Below are 22,696 nucleotides of genomic sequence, written 5' to 3'. Positions count from 1 at the left end.
AGTGATGAGTTTGAGTAAATTGAACACATTGTCAATTTACAAATCTAGTTTATATGTGTGAAAGAGTTTTTCAGCTCTTTCCACATTTTCATTTCTATGCTCTGATGAAGTAGTACACTGAGCTATTATTTCACAAATACAAGCTATTATTTGTAATGTTATTATTATAATGTAATTTGTAATATTATTTGTAACTATGATTTTTAATTAATTTCTTTTAATAAATATATGAGGCATTTGACCTTTTAAAAGCACAATTTCAATGCAAATTCAGAAATTATCAGCCAGGCTTGTAATACAAAATACATTCTTTAATCATTTAAACATTGTAAATACACCCTGGAGGGAGGAGAAAATAGGGCACCAAATTTCAATATCATTTTTGTTGTGTTTTCTTTTGTTTTCAGGAACAAGTGTAGAAAACAAATGGACAATCTGGACTCATGAAAGGTGATTTGAACAAAACATTTCAAGGCGTTCTGAAAAATAATTTAATAGTCATAATTCTCTATGGAGACCTTAATATATTTTAAAAATGCAACTGTGTAGACAAAACCGAAGCTGTAAAATAGGCTTTCTGCACTTCAATGCACGCTAAAACTCTCGTATAATAGCAGCTTTAGATTCAACTGCTGCTTTTAATCAAGGCTCCGTACCAAACACACAGCCTGCATACTTCCCATCATCATATGTACATGATATACAATTGCTTTTAAATACATTTCATTTCAGTTTCCTTGTTATTTACAATAAGAGCTTATTACTTCTTTATTATTAACTGACAGGAAAATACAATATTAAAAAAATCCACAAAATAGACAATTTGTAATTATAATGAATATTATTGGCTACAGTTATTTATTCTAAAATTCACAATCATAAGATAAGGCATTGCTGTGAATCTACAGATTCTTTAAAATGACCTATACACGAAAGTTGTAAGCTGTAAACAAGTGGTTAGAATCCTAAAGCGAATCTGTCAAAAGTGTGCATGAATAAGAAGTTAATGATGTTATGTTATTCACATGGTTATCTATGTGCTTTAATAATGAAGGCATTTCATTTTCTCTTCCTTGATCACTCTGTGATACTGTAGCCATATTTTCTCCTTGACCCATACAGTATGTCCGGCGTCATAAGACTAGATCTGTAATCTGAGCCCGTTCCTGTAATCCTGTATTCGCTCGGAGATTCTGGATTGATATTTAGAAGGTGTTGTCATTAATCGTAATGTTTCATGTGTTCTTGATGGGAACGGATGTTGCCGAGTGAAAACAGACTTACGATCATAAGATCCTTCCTTGTACAAATAGGCAACATCTGTAAAACCAACAGCAGTGCCTATTTCTTGGATTCTCAATGCATATTTTAGTTATTAATGACATTCTGTGAAAAAAGAGGAGGAAAAAATAAACAGTTTCAGAGAACTGCGCTTTGTTTTGCAGGACAGGAACCCTCAGTTTACCGTATCCTCAATTTGCTCTTTAGTTGAAACCATGTAAACTGTAACCCATGCCACTGTTCACTAATGGCTGTATTCAGAGTTGTGTTCAGCGTGTCCAGTGAGGCTTTCATACAGAAATTGTGCATCCAGATATAATTCTGAACTTTAGCGCAATTCAGAAGGCGTGTCTCAGTCGCACTCTTTCTGAACCCAATTTTCTTGCATGATCTCACGTCAAGTTTGGAGCACGATTAAATCCAGCACCAGTTTGATGTAACCACAATATGTTGTGCTGAAATGTACGTTTTGGGCTGTAAATATTAGATACATAAAATTGACACTACTATTAATTAGGTCATTCATTCATTGTATCATAAAGATACATTGTTTATTTCATATATAGTACCAGTCAAAAGTTTGGACACAACTTCTAAATCAATGTTTTTTTTCTTTATCTTTATTAATTAATAGTCACTTCATGTCTTAAAGTAATGATGGATGTCATTTCTCTTTACTTAGTTGTTTGGTTCTTGACATAATATGTATGGATTACTGCAGTTGTGGAATAGGGCTATTTACTGTATTTTTATTATTTACTATTTACTGTTTGTTCTCAAAACACATTAAGAAGGCAAGAAACTCATCCACAGATTAACTTTTGATGAGGCACCTGTTAATTGAAAAGCATTCCAGGTAACGTCCTCATGAAGCTGGTTAAGATAATGCCAATAGTGTACAAAGCGGCATCAAGGTAAACGCTGGATATGTTGAAGAATCTAAAATATCAAGCATCTTTTGTTTTTTTAACACTTTTTTTGTTTACCACATAATTCCATATATGTTCCAGATGTTATTTCATAGTTTTGATGTCTTCAGTATTGTTCTACAATGTAGAAAATGGTCAAAATACAGAAAAACCTATGAATGAGTAGGGGTGTACAAACTTTTGACTGGTACTGTATTTAAGTACAAAGTAATTAATTAACTTAAAGTAAGCTGGAAGTGTAGCAGATGAATGCCTGGTCAGCTTATTCTTCAAACCGTGGACAAGTTTTCTTTCCAGGAGAGTGTATAGAATTAACAAAAACATTGTCATTATTTATTAATTTTATTAAACAAATCAAAATAGCATGATAAAATAACCAATATCATGTGCACACATTATGATGACTTCCTGGCATTAAGTTGTCAATAAGCACGATATAAATAATTAAGAAGTAAAATAACAGAATAGATTGTGCTGGATCAAGTGCTATTTTATAAGCTTACATACAGTACTGTGCAAAAGTCTTCGGCACCCTGTGTTTTTTTTTTCTTTCATACAATCTTTGTTATAGATTTCTATTTTATGACTTCTACATTATCGAATCAGTACAAAAACATTTTAGAGTCCAAACGTTTGTTTTCCAGCACAAAATTAAATGTTACAGAAGAAAAAGGTTGTATCTGAGCAGCATATTACATAAGAGAGCACTTTTCAGATTAAAAAAAGAAATCATAATGAAGACTGCTGGGTTTTGGTGCAAAATGAAGAAGCGAGTGTGACAAAGTGTCCAGAAGAACCATTTCTGGTTCTGTAAGATGCTCAGTAAAACCTACAGCTCATTTCCGCATAAAACTGTAATCATTGTACCTGAGACTTTTTTTTAAAAGCAAAGGATCGTCTCACACCAAATATAGACTTTGTTTCCTTTATTATGGCTTACTGTTTATAGTATTTTTTTTAATGTTGCAACAAATACGCCATTTTTTGTCGACAGCATTTCTTTACATGTGCCCAAGACTTTTGCACAGTACTGTATTTCTCCCCGACATAATTTGTGGACTTTAATCACCAACACTGAATACAGCCCTAAATCAGTAAAGCAGCTCTGAGGCATGGTACCCTTCTGCAAATTCAAATGATGCTGAGACTAAGTGACAGTGCGCTATTTTTTTTTTCACAATATACAATATGAGTGCTTATAAAAAGTAACAAGCTTGAAATGAGATGTGGTAGACCTAACAGACATAAACATGTGGTTATATACTTGAGTGTGTTACAGAGCAGTAAAAGATTTTTTTTTTTTGTGGAATTCATGGAACATAGTGGTTATTTCTGATAGATTATCCTGAAGCCTGGTGGAATGCGTATGAAATCTGTATGCATCTCATCACTGGATAACTCTGTCTTGTTTTCAAAATCACTGTCAAACCTAAATTCCTACAGACAGCGAAATTATTTCATGACCTCATTACATGTTGTTACGGCTATGGCTTTCAAATAAATCTCTTCAAAACATGTGCAGCAAAAAACAATCATGAAAAGATGCTTGGTAAAAACGATCCAAAGCTCTATCTTATCATGTACCTCAATCATCAACAGTGAACATCAATCATCCATTGCAAACCCACAAACACACACACACACACACACACACACTGGCCCAGATTAATCTCTGTCTCACTGTAATCTCCTCTCGCTTATCCGTGATTCCCCTTCACATATTTCTGAGTCCTGGGCAGAGGGATTCCTCTCCACCTCGCTCCCTGGAGGGAACAAAGGGCCTTCCGGTGCAGTTCCCTCGTTTCCCCACCGCTCCCTTGCTCCTCTCAGGTCCGCTGGCACATGTGCAGTCTGGACCTGGAGTAGGACGTGGCGTCCTTCCACACTTTGCACGCCAGGCCTTTGGCACAGTCGCAGCGCTGAAAGATCTCCAAGTTGTGCGAGCCTTTCTTGCGTTGTTTGGTGCACACTTCACCTTGGCGCAGTACCGGCTTGCAGATCTTGGTCCAGAAGTGGCGGGCACAGCAGTAACCCTCCGAACAGTCTGAGGAACGCAGGCAAGGGTCGCCCTCATGACCTATGCACAAACCATGGGGATGAACCCAGTTCAACATTTTATTTTTGTCATTTTGTACTACAGTGAAACATTGAAACAATCCAGTAAAAATGACACCATATCAATGGAATGCTTGGTTAGGAAGCATTTTATTTTGCCACAACTCAATGTGTGAGATGGAACCTTCTTAGAGTTAGGGAAAGCTAACTAACCTAAGGAGACTTTGGAATAGTGTAAATAGATGCAGATTCCTATAAAAGGTACTTATCTAGATCCTTTACAACCCAAAGATTGTTAGATTAAACCTTCTTTTTTCAATCATATTTAGTTGTACTAAAATGACCTCAGTGGCACTGGTATCTTTAATTACCTACAGTCCTCCAGGGTTCTTCAAATAGTTAATGGTTCTAGCGTTCTGAGGATTACTTGAACCAACAACCCTCTGTTGTAAGCTTCTATACAAAGCCTTTAAAACACTGTTACCCCTTTTCAATCAAGAAGGAATGGGTTCTTGAACCGGTTCTGTTCAGGATTTGTTGAACCTTGGTGCCAGGTAGTGAATCAGCCCATATTTTCACCAGTTTTGAGGAGAACCGTTGTAATCAAGGACGCGTCATGAACGGAAGGTGTTGCACAATGGGAGTAAACAGTAGTAGCAAGATAGTGAAGCGCATTGATTACCTGCAAGCTTTTGTTCTATTGTTGCAGATAATTGTTTTCATTCCATTTTATCTGAAGGTATATGCTTTTCCATTCCATTCTCCATTGCTGCACTCTGCTTCCTCTCCAACCTAATGATACACCCACTGATGTCATCATAGTTTGTGCTGGAAAAACCAGATATATTTTTGTTCCAGCTGGGAACCAACTTTTCAGTTTCCAAATCAATTTATTTTTGGTTGACATGCTCTGAACGGTTCAAAATTTGTTCCACGAACCAGAACGAAACTCATTCCCTGTTGGTGGAAAAGGGGTAAGAGAGTACAGTGTGGTGCTAGATGCAACTTTTTTCCCCCTAAGAGTGTTGGGAAGGTAACTAAAGTTAATCTAGGTAAATGAGATATACTGATTCTAGCTTATTAGAGAACTTCTACTTAAAGCAACAAGCCTCGGCCCTACATAAAACCTTTACAAACCAAAGAATCCTTCAGGGTGCTAGATGAAACCTTTTGTTCCAAGGGTTGGCAAAGCAAACTTAAAGGAACTTACTGGTTTATCTCTTTACAGATCTGTAGTTTTAGAAAAAGGGGTTCTTAAGGGGGTTTCTGTATAGGTAATTGATATTTATTACTAAACAGGTTCTTCATAACCTATACAATCCAAAAACCAATTGGGATACTAGATTAAACCTTTTTTCCAAGAATGTAGAAGAATGGTATGTATTTATTTTGTTCGTTACTTTACTTACACTCTTTGGAAACAATGGTTCTTCAAGGGTTCTTTGGAATGGTTAATAGTTCTATCTTTTTTAAATTGTTCTTCTTGATCCTTCAACCTTGATCCTGGTTTTCTTTGGATGATTAATTGGTTCTAGCTTTCTAACTAGTGCAACTCAATCCAGCAACCCTTTTTGTAGGGTCTGACATAGACGCTTTCTTCCGCAAGCTGGCCTAGTGGTTAGCGAGTCCGCCTCTTGACTGGGAGATTGTGGGTTCTACTTGCAGTTGGGTCATACCAAAGACCATCATAAAAATGGTACCTGCTGCCATCTGGTGAGGTACGCTACAATACAGATGCAAGTAGGGAGTCAAACTCTTGTGATTACCAGAGGACCAGCCCCCCACCGTAACCCTATCTACGTAATAGGCGAGAGGCTGAGGTCTATGGAAATGGAGATCGGCGTTGCCCGGTGCACCTTAAGGGCCTGGTTAGTACTGGGACAGGAGACTGCCTGGGAAGACCAGGTCCTGGCCTGGGAGGGACTTTGACTTTGACATAGAAGCTTTACAACTCAAAGAATCCCTCAGGGTGTTAGATGAAATCCTTTTTTTAAGCATATGGGAAAGCTAATTTAAAGTACCTCAATGATATGACATTTTACATATCACTTTATTTGCTTGAACTTTTGGGAAAAACCAACAGGTTTTTGGATATTTGTCTAGTTAATGGATAGTTTAATATAGAATTCTGATAGTTGTAGAATTGATAGCCTAAGTAGAACCCATTTAGAAAGCCAGAATCATCATCCATCCAAAGAACCCTTGAGGAACCCCTAAGACAACCCCCTCAACCCCAATCCCGCCACTCCCAAGAGTGTAGGTCATGGTACAAGGTACAAAATACATAGCATTGAATTAACCTTAGTAAACTTTCCTACAGGGGTGGCACGGTGGTGTAGTGGTTAGCACTGTCACCTCACAGCAAGAAGGTCCGGGTTCGAGCCCCGTGGCCGGCGAGGGCCTTTCTGTGTGGAGTTTGCATGTTCTCCCCGTGTCCGCGTGGGTTTCCTCCGGGTGCTCCGGTTTCCCGCACAGTCCAAAGACATGCAGGTTAAGTTAACTGGTGACTCTAAATTGACCGTAGGTGTGAATGTGAGTGTGAATGGTTGTCTGTGTCTATGTGTCAGCCCTGTGATGACCTGGCGACTTGTCCAGGGTGTACCCCGCCTTTCGCCCGTAGTCAGCTGGGATAGGCTCCAGCTTGCCTGCGACCCTGTAGAACAGGATAAAGCGGCTCCAGATAATGAGATGAGATGAGAACTTTCCTACATTCTTGAAAAAAAAAGGTTTAACACCCTATTGAGTTCTTTTGTTTGGAAAAGATCTACGTAGAACCAATGTGGAAAATTCCTGGTTTTCTAAGAAAGTGGTAAAAGTAGTAAAAGGTAGTGGAAAATGAGTACATACTCAACACTCAAGTACGGTTGGATCCTAAAGCTTGAATAATTGTATCGTAAAAGCCAGTGTTGTACCTCTGAGGGAACATTTACATGGTTTGAATTTTAAGGAACAAACACTGCATATTCCATGGACAATAAAGTCCAACACGTAGATTACATGGCACAGCACAAATCCATGGACTTATTACATTATCCGTACTGAATTACAATATTTGTGGAGCCTGCAGGTATTGTACACCCCCCTAGCAAATCAGCATGCTTGCTATAATAACCCCCACTGTAAACAATCAAGCAATTCTGCCGAGGAAGTACTGCAAATCCAAATTGTCCAGAGGGAACGGAGGAAAATGAGACCATTACATTGTTTTGGCTTCCTCCTTCAGGAGTTTAAACACATCCAGAGCTCTGGTTGTTACACTGAATTTCAAATTACTTTAGAAGGTCTGTCTATAAAGAGAGAGATATGGCACCCCATACAATCACAGCAAAAGTCTTCCTGATTTATTAACCAATTCAATCCGGCTGCTCGTCACGGTGATTTCGATCACTCTTTCAGTGAGATAGTTAGCATAGCATATTTATTGATCTATGTTACTGTGTTATGTGAGATTTTTGTGCAATATATTGGCCTGCCGATTAAACATGCAACCCGATTGGTATCAGTGCCAGAACAAAACCAAAGACTGTGGAATTTTTTTTTGTTTGTTTTGTTTTTGGCTGAACCGTACAACAACCACATCCTGCAAAAACAGGTTATATAAATCCTATTCTCTGTGCTCAGTGTTTAAAGAAGCCAGCTAATTTCCTTCTGCAAGCAAGCCATCTAATTTTGCAAGACCTAATAATAAATAGAACGGTATTTAATTGCTTAATGGTATGCTTTGAGGTTATTTCAATTTCAGAACCAATTTTAAAATTAATACCTTATGCTAATTTATTTCGAATCTCCTGTAATAGGATTAAATGTCAAAATATTTTGTCACTGCTACTAATTATTAACTGCACATCGTTTTATTTATCCATCAATTATCTAAAAAAGGAGTAGGAAGATCAGTGTGGATTGCAGTTAGGTGCATGCTTCCAGCTGTGCCGAATGATCAGGGTTCGGTTCATTTACGAGCAACAGGCAATTATGTTTGTATTCACAGTCTGGCGCTCCCTCTCCACAAACAATCAGTGGCATGAACTGAGGTCACATGCACTAAATGCACAGAAATATGCTGAACTCTCCCAACTGGTTTCTGAGCTCCACAGACATAAAAAAGATTTCGATATGAATTCCCACACCTTTGAGAGAGACCTTGGTCTGGACTTTTCCACTCTTCTTCCAGGCCTTGTCTTTGCTTAGCTTTTTGTGCTCTTTTACAGGTGCAATGTGATGGGTCATGAGGTTCTCGGGGAACGGGACGCAGATAACTAAACATGAGAAGAGAAATGTGGCATCAGTGTGACTGGCAGCATGCAAATATTCAGTATGCGTTACCTGGAAATATTCATGATGAGTTACCTGGAGATATATTAATGTAAATATAAATGTAAATGACGACAACAACAACAACAATAATAATAATAATGTAACATGAAGTAGCTTCATACTACATAATACAAAAACTTAAAAACTACAAAATGTTTTCCTTCAGTAAAAGTAATTTGTTAACTGCTGCATATACAGTATACATTTATGATTAAAGCAACAATGTCTAATGTCTGGCCATCCAGTCGCACTTAGCTAAATTAAACTCATAAAGCAAGAAACATAACATTTTTAAAATCATGTTTACATGCTACCAATGTTGAAAACTCCATATAATACATGCAGATTGAATGGTATTCTTCATATATGGTATGGATGTAGCACCTTCTAACCCTACAGTACGTTCACACTAGCAAAAGACAAAGTGACAGTACGTGTCAGTGAAAGACATTTGAATTCAGATAGGCACAACGTGGTAAAGCGACAAATTCAAACAACCGGCTCAAATAATTCCCCAGACCGACTCTTTGGCGTGTGTGTGGTTTCTTCAGTTTTCCGCTCACAACTTTACTTCTTTCCTGCAATTATTTCCCATTGACTCTTCGCATGCAAAATCTACTCTCATGCATGCAAAACCTGCAACTGTGGTTTCCCCTGGCAAAAATATACCAGCTTAGCAAGTGGAAATACCTTGAATATATTGAAATATCGCATTCATTATTTCTGATTATAAGATAACCAAAAACCAACTCGAATTTAATATTAATAAACCTATTTCTAGTCATTGTGTGTTTTTCAATGTCAAGAAAGGATCCTTAACGGCTGCAGTTCAAGGATGCCACATCATCGAATCCTGCCAACAGACTTCAGATCCTACCAAGGACCGAATCCTTTGTTCGGAGAATTTTCAATGATGCATCTTTGTATCCATTGTGTTCTTAAAGCACCCACAGTCCTATGCGTACGTACAAAGCTGGACCGTTTCAGTGACACACACCTGCCTGACTTGGAAGAAATCATCCTACCAAATATCCATCCTTGACTTTGAGAAATACTGATTCTTACTTTAATTGATTATTGCTTCGTTTTCAAAAATCCATGCTTAATATGAGCAAAATGATCTGCCAAAAGAATTTCAAGCTTGAAATTTTTCCAAAATGTTTAGAAATGGGTTTAATAATCTTATATTTGGTTTAATGGAATTTTATAATAGTTAATTTGACTGTGGTCAAGATATTTCAACTTGACACGATGTCATCCTGTCATATACAGCATATGACCTCTCATTAAATGTGTATATGGATATTATGAAGAAAAAATAAATCTTAGAAGAGAGTAATTTTCAAAGAAGAGAGAAAATGACAATTTTCACACTGTAATTGAATACTTTGATTTATTCTTAAGCTCGTTAGCTTTAGAAGTTTATATATATATATATATATATATATATATATATATATATATATATATATATATATATATACACTGTATATGACGCTCTAAATTGACCGTAGGTGTGAATGTGAGCGTGAATGGTTGTCTGTGTCTATATGTCAGCCCTGCGATGACCTGGTGACTTGTCCAGGGTGTACCCCGCCTCTCGCCTATAGTCAGCTGGAATAGGCTCCAGCTTGCCTGCGACCCTGTAGGACAGGATAAGCGGCTACAGAGAATGGATGGATGGATGGATATATGTATGACCACTGAGAGGTGAAGTGAATAACATTGATTATCGCATTATAATGGCACATTGGAAGCAGGAAAAATGGGCAAGTGTAAGGATCTGAGTGACTTTGACAAAGGCCAAATTGTGATGGCTAGATGACTGGGTCTGAGCATCTCCAAAATGGCACATCTTGTGGGGTGTTCCCGGTATGCAGTGGTTAGTACCTACCAAAAGTAGTCCAAGGAAGGACAACCGGTGAACCTGCAACAAGGTCATGGGTGTCGAAGGCTCACTGAGTCGCATGGGGCACGAAGGCCCAATCCCACAGAAGAGCTACTGTAGCACAAACTGCTGAAAAAGTTAATACTGACACCTTTCTGTTTTAGCCAGCATTGTGCTACAGTAGCTCTTCTGTGGGATTGGACCATATGGGCTAGTCTTCATGCTCCATGCGAATCAGTGAGCCTTCGACACCCAGGACCCTGTCGCCAGTTCACCGGTTGTCCTTCCTTGGACCACTTTTGATAGGTACTAACCACTGCATACCGGGAACACCCCACAAGATGTGCCATTTTGGAGATGCTCAGACCCAGTCAACTAGACATCACAATGTGGCCCTTGTCAAAGTTGCTCAGATCCTTACACTGGCCCATTTTTCCTGCTTCCAACACATCAACTTCAAGAACTGACTGTTCTCTTGCTGCTACCTAAAATATCCCACCCCTTGACAGGTACCATTATAATCAGATAATCATTGTTATTTACTTCACCTCTCAGTGGCTACGACAGTTTCTCACTGGAACTGAAAAACCCCCAAAACAAAACACTGAACAGGCCATGCCTACAAGTGACAACAGTAGCAAGAGGCAAACACTATACAACACGACTGATTTGTTGCCTTGCTAGTGTGAATGCAGAGTTTGTGGACTCACTAAGTGCACAAATCTAATCTTAAATCCTTAAACTCAGACAGACTGTAGTCTATAATATGCACAAGAAAGTGGAACAGCTTCAGGATGAGCTGATATATGATACATACAGTTGCTGCAGCGGTTTCCAGGGCAGCACATGGCATCTCTGTGGCATCGCTTCTTCCTCCGGCGGCAGTTGACGCATCGTGACGAAGCGTGCTGCGAGCTGTGACAGTAACTACTGACTGCACAGTCCTTATCGCTGCTGCACTGCTTCTCACTGCCGTACACCTAGAGACAGAGAGACCAATCAACTCTCACACCTCATCGTTCACATCTGCTTCACTTCTGCTTACTAAAATACTCTGAAGCCAAATCGCTGAAAAACACACACTTGTATGAACTTTTTTACATTTTAGGAAAGCTAAGAAAAATTCCTAGCTTGCCTGGCTTTACCTTGGTTTAGTATGGAATGATTTTTATCACTTCAACTCAGCACACACACACACAACCACACAGAAGGGCAGAGAGACATTACAGCTGGTCTAGTCTTCATAATTATACAGAGACTATATAACAAATTCAAGAAATTAACATTTCACACACGAGAGATCCATTTATACTGGTGTGAAATTTCATACCTGTGTACGCTTTCTTGAAGAAACTTCAAACAAAACTTCCAGACGTCGCCGTAACATGAAGGGAAACATTTCTAATCCTAACCAGACGTTATAAGTTAAATATTTTCACCTGAGCCAAATCTAGGACATCAGGTCTCCGATCATGATAATCAATTGCCAAGTATATTTTTATCCATCCATCCATGCATTATCCGTAACCACTTATCCTGTGCAGGGTCGCGGGCAAGCTGGAGCCTATCCCAGCTGACTATGTGCGAGAGACGGGGTACACCCTGGACAAGTTTCCAGATCATCGCAGGGCTGACACATAGAGACAAACAGCCATTCACACTCACATTCACACCTATGTTCAATTTAGAGCCACCAATTAACCTAACCTGCATGTCTTTGGACTGTGGGGGAAACCGGAGCACCCGGAGGAAACCCACACAGACACTGGGAGAACATGCAAACTCCACACAGAAAGGCCCCCGTCAGCCACTGGGCTCAAACCCAGAACCTTCTTGCTGTGAGGCAACAGTGCTAACCACTACACCCCTGTACCGCCCAAGTATACGACTAAATATTCACTCCAGAAGGTAACCAATTTAAAAAAAAAAAAAAATTGTTAACAGAGTGTATGGTACTTATATTTAAAACAGACCCAGTATTTTGTCTAGAAATGCTTTTAATGTTTTCAATCCAATAAAAATAAATCTTACAAAAAAAAATCCAGTCTCTTATAATAAAAGCAAGTGACCATTTGTGAGAATGCTTAACAAATGCTTAAGAAATGTTTTATTATATTATGGACGTACTTGGAGATGGATGTAATGTAACATGATATTCAGTGATGCACATAAGAGGCATGATGGCTTACATGCGCATTCCAGTTTGTTTTATTAATCTTTAATCTGCTCACATAACAAGGATTAATGTGTTTGCTGTACTGAGATGATCAAGGCAAACAAGGCAAAAGAATAAATGAGCAGCAAAGTCAATGTAAGTGTGTGTGTGTGTGAGAGTGTATTGTATGATGACCTATTTGGAACTGTAATCTAATCTCATATCTCATGCTGTCATTCCTCTAAAATCTTGCCCCAATATTTATTTCATTTGATTTAAACATTTCAACATGTTTATAAATCACACACATTGAACTTTAAAGCTCAGCACAGCAATTAAGCCATATGTGCCCTGGGACCTGCCTTTAATTTCGTCCAAAGCCTATCACGAATATGTCTGCCAAGAAATCAATATTTGCTATTGAATTCTCCGCTCAGAGCGGCGACACGGTCGAGGAACTGAATCGTGATCCTCTATGACATTCGAAAAAAAAATCCCTGAAGCTAATGCAGATTCGAAACAGCTCGATGGGTTTAAATGTAAGTTGAGATTTTTGTACTTGTATTATTGAATTCTTTTGCCTTAAACTGACATTAGATTTCTTTCGACACTCATCTAGTTTTCCACTTGGTCTTTCATTGCCATGTTTTATTTCTTATGGAGTCACGTCAGTCCAAACCAAAGCGCTTTCCAAATAAAATGGAAATGAATTGAGTTTATATGGACGTGTAAAGGAGATTAGTCTCGATTTATATTCCATAGATAGATAGATAGATAGATAGATAGATAGATAGATAGATAGATAGATACTAGCAAAAACGATTGAGAGGTTCTTCCTTAAAACAAGTCCAACATGATCTTAATGCTGCCTCTGCTTCAAAAAAAATGGCACACACTTTTTCCATTAAAAAACATTATAATCATTTTTTGTAAACACTTTTTTTGGAGGTTTTTTTAAAATATATATTTTTGTTGCAAATGTCTGCAAGAACATCCAACGGGAACATGATTTCCATGCAAAGAAACAGCAATGAATTGTAACTTTTGTCCCACGAGTGACTAATGTGCCTTAACTTAGTGCAAATTACACTCATATGAACTGTTCTGCTCATATTAAGTTATACCGCCTTCCACAAAATCAATAAGATCTGAATTTTAATGAAACCCATGACATTCCTAAAACTTTCATGTGACCAACTGACAAATATGAGGACACGTGTAAACAGTCTCTGTGTGTTTGCAGGCTCTGCTCTGTAACAGAGTCCAGCTGAGCATCGATCATCTAATACACACCAAGTCTGAGACGAACCCTGCTGTGGCTACGCTGTCCGTTTCTCTGAGATGAAAATTTGAGTTGCACGTTTCTGTTTTCTTAACAGTTAATTATTCTGTGCATGGTCTTAGGCGTGTGTGTTAATATCATGTTGATACCTAATTTTCGATAACAGCAGCTCTGACATTAGTTCCAGCTGCAAGGCAAATAAATCAGAGGTTTATATTAATACACGTGTATCTTTCTATGGTAACAACTTACACTGGGACATCTATGGAGGATCCTCAACATAAATGGATTTTTTTTTTAATGCATCTAACTGTTGATATTGTGAAATGCTCTAAGATGAGATGTTTATTTAGGATTTCTGGAACGAGTCACTTTATAACACTTGGGCATTGCTGTAACATTTCAGTAGAGAGTGCTTTATATTTTCTCGGTAATATGACATGCTGTATATACTGTATGTCTATATTTATTCTATCCACATCTATCCACATTTATTCTAATCACATGCTCTGATTGCCTATTCTACTACTAGGCTATCAGCTCATATACTGTGAGTAGAGAAAAACAAAATGGCGGAGCGTGTTACTGAACCAACTGAGGACGAAATAAAAACTCTACTCGAAAACAAAAACGGCAAAAATACAACAAAAAAATATATGGAATTTGGTATTTGGAATATGGTATTTGATGGGAAGAATGTATCTTTTTTATTTTTCAAGAATTATTTTAGCATTTCACAAATTGCTACTGTCACGTCGCATTTTTGTTTACATTCTACGTGGAAATGAATTTGTCAGACGTTTTCTGTAAAGTTCTTATTTATTGAATTTGCAAAGAATAAAAATAAAAATGCTCTGCTTCTCAAACGCCAGTGAATGTGGATAGAATAAAACAGTTATTCCGCTGAATCTTGTTGTACATGGCTTATAGCGGACTCGGTGATATGCTATCAGCTCATGTATGACTCGATTTTGTGGAATAACTGTTAAATATACACTCACCAGCCACTTTAATAGGAACTTGTTCTTGATTCTAAGATTCCTGTTCTTGGCTGCGGGAGTGGAACCCAATGTGGTCTTCTGCTGTTGCATGCTGAGATGCTTTTCTGCTCACCACGGTTGTAAAGAGGTGTTATTAGTTACTATATCCTTCCTGGCAGCTTGAACCATTCTGTCCATTTTCCATTGACCTCTCTTATCAACAAGATGTTTGTCTCCACGCACAGAACTGTCGCTCACTCAATGTTTTTTTGTTTTGTGCACCATTCTGTGTAAACTCTAGACACTGTTGTGTGTGAAAACTCCAGGAGATCAGCAGTTTCTGAAATACTCAAAGTCACACTTTGAGATCACAATTTTTCCCATTCTGATGTTTGAAGAAGTGAATATTAACTGAAGCTCTTGATTTTTATCTTCGTGATTTTATGCATCAAGGTATTGGCTGAGGGCACTGTCGCCTCACAGCAAGAAGGTCCTGGGTTTGAACCCAGTGGCAGGCGAGGGCCTTTCTGCGTGGAGTTTGCATGTTCTCCCTGTGTCTGCGTGGGTTTCCTCCAGGTGCCCCAGTTTCCCCCACAGTCCAAAGACATGCAGGTTAGGCTAATTGGTGGCTCTAAATTGACTGTAGGTGTGAGTGTGAATGGTTGTCTGTGTCTATGTGTCAGCCCTGTGATGACCTGGCGACTTGTCCAGGGTGTACCCCGCCTTTCGCCCGTAGTCAGCTGGGATAGGCTCCAGCTTGCCTGTGACGCTGTTGGGCAGGATAAGCAGCTACGGATGGGATTGGCTGATTAGATAACTGTATATATATATATATATATATATATATATATATATATATATATATATATATATATAAACTTAGAGAGAGAGAGAGAGAGAGAGAAGGTAAAGACTGTTTAACGCAAGTAATATGAGGGACTAACTTCTTTTGCGGACTTTCCACAACATTAAACATAACTTGTCAAGTTCACAAATTCTGGTACAAGAGGATTGAAACACTTCAAGACATCATGCTGTGATCAGAAAACAATCAACTTATCTCAGGAACCCATATTTAATTAAAAATGTTTAAAGAAAGCTGATCCTGGATTGGTGTAAAAGCATGGGTGCTACCAGAATGCTGGACATGCCGCCCTATGCTTTTCCATCTTTCTGAATCAACCTATGACTCACCATTGGTGAGTCCAATTTTCAGTCTCGTAACTATGTATTTTTTCAATTAGTTTCACCGTACTTACTGAATAACGTGCCTTAAGATAAATAATTCAATAATAAGCCAAAGCAGTTAACTACTTGAACGTGTCCCTTATACAGTATATACTTTTTTCTTTTAAAGATTATCTTCCCAAGGATAGAAGGTGACATTATTATTCATTTATTCGTCTTAAAGTATATTATTCAGTACCTACTCTGGAACTAATAGGAAAGGTATGTAGCTGTGAGAGTGAAGAATGTAAGGTTGGTGGTTTGGAGAGAATGAGTGCATATGGAGGTGATAAGTTTATAGAAAGTGTATAGTAGATGAATAAAGCATCTGGTGAGAAGAATGGATTCTACAAACCAACCCTTTTTGGTCTTTGGCTTGAAACTCCGATATTTTCCCTCATCTTTTCCACAAACCCATCACTCCTGGGATTTGATATCAGTGTTGAATTGCTGCATAATATCCATCCCTGGTGGATTTGTTATTTCTTCATCCAGCACAAAAAAGGCAACCACTAAGCTTTTGGCTTTACAGATTTGAGTTGTCTTTCAGCACAGTCTAAATCACCATCTCTAAGTCGTACTGATGACTAAATAATTCCATCATACGCTCCCAAGAAAGGTTTGTAAATAAAGTAAATTGAATGAGATTGTGTTTCAAAGCCGAGACACAAGCTTTGGTCTGTTAGGAACTCTGAAGCGGAACATGCAATTGTGAATGGTTTGCTGTTTCACACATAAGGTTTGTGAACCGCTGGGCCTCTGGGCCTCTCTGGATCTGACCTTGAGGAATCAGAATGGACACCCGACACCATGAATGGTGTTACAGAGCTGAGAGGGTTTCCCGGAGTAAAATAAACAATGTCACTGAGCAAACAAATGCTATCCAGCCTCAAAGGCCACGAGGGCCAGATCATAGAGGCGGCCTGTGCTTTCTCTCGCTGTTTGAAGCCCAAGTTTAAGGTTAATCTCTCCACCATGAAACATGTGTGTGTAAACCACTGAAGGGCCACTTTTGAATGTGAGCCTGTCACTCATTTGACACGATTTACATAAACAGGCGTAGTCAGCCTATGAGAAACGGCCGCAGCTAACCTGAGTGAGGAAACAAACGGTTTTAATGAGCACGGATAATTGGACACTCGACATCACAAGCTCTGGATATCATAAAGGTTGTGAGATGCTTTAAGCCAGGTGGTAGCGGTCGTGGCGTCTCGCAGGCTCGAAGGACTGAGAGAGGTGTGATTAGCCCATCTAGCGCTAACGAGCCATCACACCTCGGGCTGGTTTAGTTCACTCTCTCAGCTCGTTAGCGTCACTAAACAGCCACTTAACCCCAGAGGGGGCAGCAGAGACCTGTTTCCTCTCTTTACAAGCCAGATCCAACAAACAATCTGGTCCCCCCCACTCGTTAATGGAACCACCGTGTCAAATTAAATAAAGGAACTGGTTAAAAAAAAAGGGAAACTGAGCAGCTGATGAGAAACAGGTCTTATATTCATGCAGAGTTCAGCTTGAATCCATATCCCTACTGCTGCACTCACGGTTAAAGGAGTGAAGCATGCCATGGCCATGCCAGTACCTCGTTTTTTGGCAAAAGCACAAAAAACAAGAGAAACCTGCTGCCCACCCATGCACGGTTTCTCAGAATTCCCACTGGGGGTTTCTTTTCACCAAAACACTCTCCGACTTCCAAGTTTCAACTGATGTTTTTATGATTTATACGTCTTTGGGGAGGGCAAATGGAAATACCCGATACCATTATTATTTATAGTGAGGAAGTCTTCATCAACAAAGTGCCAAAAGATACAACTAAAACATATCTGCTGCTGGCCCACACCGCTAATGTGACAAGAACACAAATGAACTGCTTCTCTTTTGGCATTAGCCTACAACACTGGGTGGCCCGTTTCCCTTCCACTTCTAATTTGCAGTGTATTAGCATAAACAAGTGGGGCTCATTTATTGTAAGCTTATGTTTAAATCCTCCACTTATCCTTTAATGATAGTGACCTGGAACCCTTGAGGGGGTGAGCGGCTTTCTAAATGCAGATAAAAACCATGATACGTTTATCAGGGAGCTGAGCAAACTATCGAGATGGTGAATTTACTCTTCGAACTTCAAACTCGTCCAACACTTCAGTGAGTCACCTCTATCCAGAGAGCGATAAAAGCTACACTCAACACCTCATCTGTCATACATTGGAGGCTTGCATGAAGTTCCAGTATGCTATGTGCTCTACTTGCTTTTGCAATACTTGGGCCAGCTTTCCATCAGTCTAACACTTCTGATTTCCTGGCATCACCATCAGATCCTTAATAAGGTTCACTACATCAAACCGGGCTGAAAGCAACAAAGTGAAAAGCCGCAGAATAAATCCATCCTGATGTATGAATTTCATTTAGACGAACCTTCCTCCAGTTTCAGTTTTATGCAGTCTATAAATACGCCTCAGGCTCCTTGCAAAAAAAAAAAAAGGAACCAGCCATGAAGCTGGTGCTAACCACAGGCCACACTTTCTCCCGCCAACATCGACACTGTTATCTTTTATTTACCCAGCTCATAAACAAGCATTTTAGATGGGATGAGAGGGTCAGTGCTGAGCGCTTCGGGCATGTTGGAAGCCGGCCACTGACTGCTTGCTGGAAAAAAAAAAAGAACAAAAAAAAAAGCACCAGCACCACTGTTAATTGTCATCATTTGCCCAACTGTCTATCTGTAACTCCAGCAACAAGCTGCTGCACTCTGTGTGGATCACGCTGTGGTCAGATCAGATGAACGGATCAGCGGGATCAGTTGTAAGGATCTGGAAGATTGTTGAGCACCACACACCACACAGAGAACGACAGAGACCTTACTTTATCAACTTGATCAGCGCCCGGACTGTATGTTTTTTTTTCTGACCTGACAGACGTCACTAAGATAGATTCCCCATCACTGTTTATTTCTTTTCCCTTGGCGTGACAGAACATTATGATTTATGATGTAACTCTGCTGACTTCAAGCTTTTTTTTTTCATATCATGTTTTATGAGCAGGAAAAGCTGGGATTTGAATAAAACTATTAATAATCTGATTCTTTCCTATCGAATATGAATATAATGTTCTCAGTCTTTAACAAAGTGCCAAGAGTGTTAAATTTAGAAAGAATCACAAGTGAGAAGCATGATGTAAGGAAAAGTCTTGATTTTTTTTTTTTTTTTGCTTTTCTGAGTTTGCAGCACACATGCGTCACAATCAACTCTCCAACGTATTTCAAACCTCTGAGTGACTTTGAAAGGGTTTGGTTTTCCTCATTTTCTTACATATCTACTAAACTTGCTAATGAAATGAAATGATAATACAGCAAGAACCAGGTTTGAGTCCAGAACTCATGCCCTAATTTTAAGGACTCGTGACTTGACTTGGACTTGAGCACTGATGACTCGGACTCAGACTTGTGCATTAACTGCATTCGGACTCGTAACTTGGAGACGAGGACTAATTTTTTTCTTTATTTTTTGTAACATGCCATAATAATTTGGTATTTCTAATTATGTCTACATTAATTTTTAGGCTAATTTTGTGCAAGAGAATGCACATTCACCTGTTCATACGTCATGTTCAGGAACAAACTAACGTTAATGGTGCTAAAATGCCTGGAGAGAAGCCCCTAGGATTGTTCGCTTGGCTTAGATTTCTCGTGCAGTGGGAAAAAATGCACTGCTATGTGTTCCATATGTAGAACTATCAAGGAGACGACGGAGACGACCTCGAACTTCAATCGTTATTTGGCAAGACCACACCCAGAGAAGGAAGTGACACGCTGTTCATTGCTCTGTTGATAGCGGGGCTTGCTGAGCGATGAACTCGCTAGTGTTAACCCTCTCTCATGTTATTTGCCCTGTTGATAGAGGACAGGGCTTGCTGAGTGATGAACAAGCTTTTTATCTGTAATCTATTAAGTAAAATGGGGCAGTCGAGCAGTAACCTTAGTCCAACACAGTAGCAGAGATGGTTTCACATAAAGGCAGCAACAGCCACCGTCAAATGGTGCGGTTGGAGTCTTGTTCTTGGACTAGACTCAGATCAATAGTGAAATCGATTCTGGGGCTATTAAATTTTCTTTAATGACCTGGATTTGACTTGGACTTGAACAGTGGGGACTCGAGACTGGACTCGGACTCGAGGTTTAGTGACTTGACTACGACACTGGCAAGAAAATCCAAATCCAACTTGTGCTTGATTCTAGACATACAGAAAAACAGATAGTAGTCTAAAATTAAAACTTTTTCACACCTATATAAGGCTGATTCATAGTTTATAGTTTAATCACCATGCCATGTGTTAAAGTTTGCACATCAAAATACTGATGGTGAAAAATGGAGCTACAATATGCATGCACATACCAATCCTTCATTTATTTATTTATTTATTTATGCATTGACATCCATATGAGAGTTTCACTGCGTGTTCTCATAAATCAACAATTCTGAAGGAAGTTTTCCATTTATTTCCATTCCTCAAGGCTTAATATGACAATTATAATAATTTAAGTTGCACTGTATAACCCTGTTAGACCTGGCTTCACTGTCTATTGGTCATATAACCTACGAAAACCCTCAAATTCGGTGTATTTTAACCTCTTTAAACTTCCACTGTTTGGGTCATTAGTCTCATAACGTGATATTAGCATCATATTACATTTTGCATAGCTTTCCACGGAAGCGACAGAACTATCAACTGTTTGGAAATCTAGTGTTCAGAAATGTGCACAAAATTTAGTTTAAAAAGAAAAAGAAGGGGAGAGATTTGTGGTCAGTCAGTGTACACTTTGGCACATGTTTAGTCTGGGGAATGTTATGAGCACATGACTGATAACATCGAGGACAGCTGATGTGATTTAGTGACTTATCTGTGTGTACAGGAACACAAAGAATAAATCATACTTGTCTGGTAATGTGCAAAGGTTTCTGATGATGACCGTGGTTGAGGAGACAGAATGGAAAGTGCCTAATTTATGCATATTCACAAGAAACACTTTTAAAGTTCACTAAGCGCTTAAACAAGCACTAGATTGACACGGCTTATTGAAGAAAATTATTGTTAAGGGTTAAGAATGTCCTGCTCTCTTTGATGTCCTAATTCCTGTACCTTGATAATATGTTTCGGTCCTGATCTATTTGTTTTAGCGTGAGGATATGGTTTTGTTTTTTGTTTTTTTTTTCCATGTCAGATATCTTCTGGAAGCCACTCTGAGAGCATCTGCAAAATGCTGCAAGTGTAGAGTTTGATTAATTATGTTATAATAGTAATTTGAGTAATAACAGACAGTTCACTCTGCTTGTTTAAATGCATTATTATGTATCTGTGTTTGCCAGAATGGAGTAAAGAGAACTTTTAGTCTTTTAATATTAAACGCAAGTGACATGTAAGAAAATGGAAAAGTCTGACTATATTCAGAACTGAACTGAAGGTACTGAATTGGGGTTGTGTGAATGGACTAGTGTACCTTTAGAAACTGCACTTTGAGAAACTAAGGATGTCTCTTGTATATTTAATGTAGTGGTTTGTTTGTTTGTTTGTTAAGTTGGCACTACATGCATGTTTCCACAGTGAAGGTAAGAGTGTGTGAAAGGTACACACACACACACACACAGTTTTTTTCTTTTTTTTCTGAGACTGTACAGCGCTCGTGCTCAGAGTGTAAGTGCAGGTTACAGGAAGCAGCCCTAAGACCGTCGCCTTGGAGATCCGGAAATAAAGGCACCTGTTGTCAGCGCGCGCGCGGCTTACCTGCACGGGAATGTTGGACTTCTTGGCGGGCGCGTGAGGCGCGCTGCCGGGGCGCGTGGCCGCTGCGGCGGCGGGGTCGGGGGTCGGCGCGTCTCCGAGCGGCGCCGTTTTGATGGAGTTGTTGTTGTTGTTGTTGTTGTTGTTGTGGTGGTGGTGGTGGTTGGCCGCTTTGACTCCCGCGTGGCTCAGCAGCAGCAGCAGCAGCGCGAGCAGCCAGCAGCAGCAGCAGCAACAGCAGCGCGAGCTCAGCGCCAGCATCCTCCCGGAGCGCACGAGACTTCTCTTCAAAACGGACGGGTTCGAAAGAACGGATTAAACAAAATCCGTGCAGTAATTTCCGTTTAAAGCAACTCAGGAGAAAACAAAACAAAACGTGTGATTTTATATTATTAAGTTAATTATCAGCGCTCTCTCTCTCTGTTAATCCGTGCGCGTGCACCAGTCTACACCGTTGCGGCTCCGGGATGGAGGCCGCGCGCTTTTATAGCTCTGTCTGTCCCCCCGCCCCCATTACAGCACTGACGGGAGGATGAGACAAAAGAAGGATGTACAGCTCTCTCTCTCTCTCTCTCTCTCTCTCTCTCTCTCTCTCACACACACACACACACACACACGCATGTAGAGGTAGAAAAAGAGTCAAGAATAAACAGTAACAAAATATAGAGTGCAATAAAATTTTTTTTTAAACCTGTATATATATATATATGCAAAAAAAGTAAAAACACGGGCTATGTAGCCTACATAATATACACAGCTAAAGAAGAATAGTACTTCAACTGAAATAGAATATTGCACCAGGTAATAATAATAATA

The 22,696-nt window shown here is 39.3% G+C and overlaps 1 protein-coding gene across 1 annotated transcript; it reads right to left on the bottom strand.

The window, feature by feature from the left end:
• Positions 1–290: 290 nt before the first annotated feature.
• Positions 291–22,325, bottom strand: dkk2 (dickkopf WNT signaling pathway inhibitor 2). Its single transcript, XM_060926461.1, has 4 exons — positions 21,884–22,325; positions 11,285–11,447; positions 8,393–8,521; positions 291–4,287 (listed from the first exon to the last, which is right to left on the bottom strand). Exons 1-4 carry the CDS (start codon positions 22,139–22,141, stop codon positions 4,037–4,039), a joined length of 801 nt encoding a protein of 266 aa, XP_060782444.1. The 5' UTR covers positions 22,142–22,325; the 3' UTR covers positions 291–4,036.
• Between the last annotated feature and the right edge of the window lie 371 nt (positions 22,326–22,696).

This window comes from Neoarius graeffei, chromosome 7 (assembly GCF_027579695.1).
Source record: "Neoarius graeffei isolate fNeoGra1 chromosome 7, fNeoGra1.pri, whole genome shotgun sequence".
Classification (NCBI taxonomy): domain Eukaryota; kingdom Metazoa; phylum Chordata; class Actinopteri; order Siluriformes; family Ariidae; genus Neoarius; species Neoarius graeffei.
The sequence above is the reverse complement of the archived record's forward strand: the minus strand, read 5'-3'. Positions and strand labels throughout refer to the sequence as shown.

Excerpts from the sequence above, each read along its gene's own strand:
- dkk2 (XM_060926461.1), bottom strand. The coding sequence starts at position 22,141 with ATGCTGGCGCTGAGCTCGCGCTGCTGTTGCTGCTGCTGCTGCTGGCTG. Across the intron at positions 11,448-21,883 it reads AGTCCAACATTCCCGTGCAG|GTGTACGGCAGTGAGAAGCA; the intron begins GTAAGCCGCGCG and ends CTCTGTCTCTAG. Across the intron at positions 4,288-8,392 it reads GACCAAGGTCTCTCTCAAAG|GTCATGAGGGCGACCCTTGC; the intron begins GTGTGGGAATTC and ends GTTTGTGCATAG.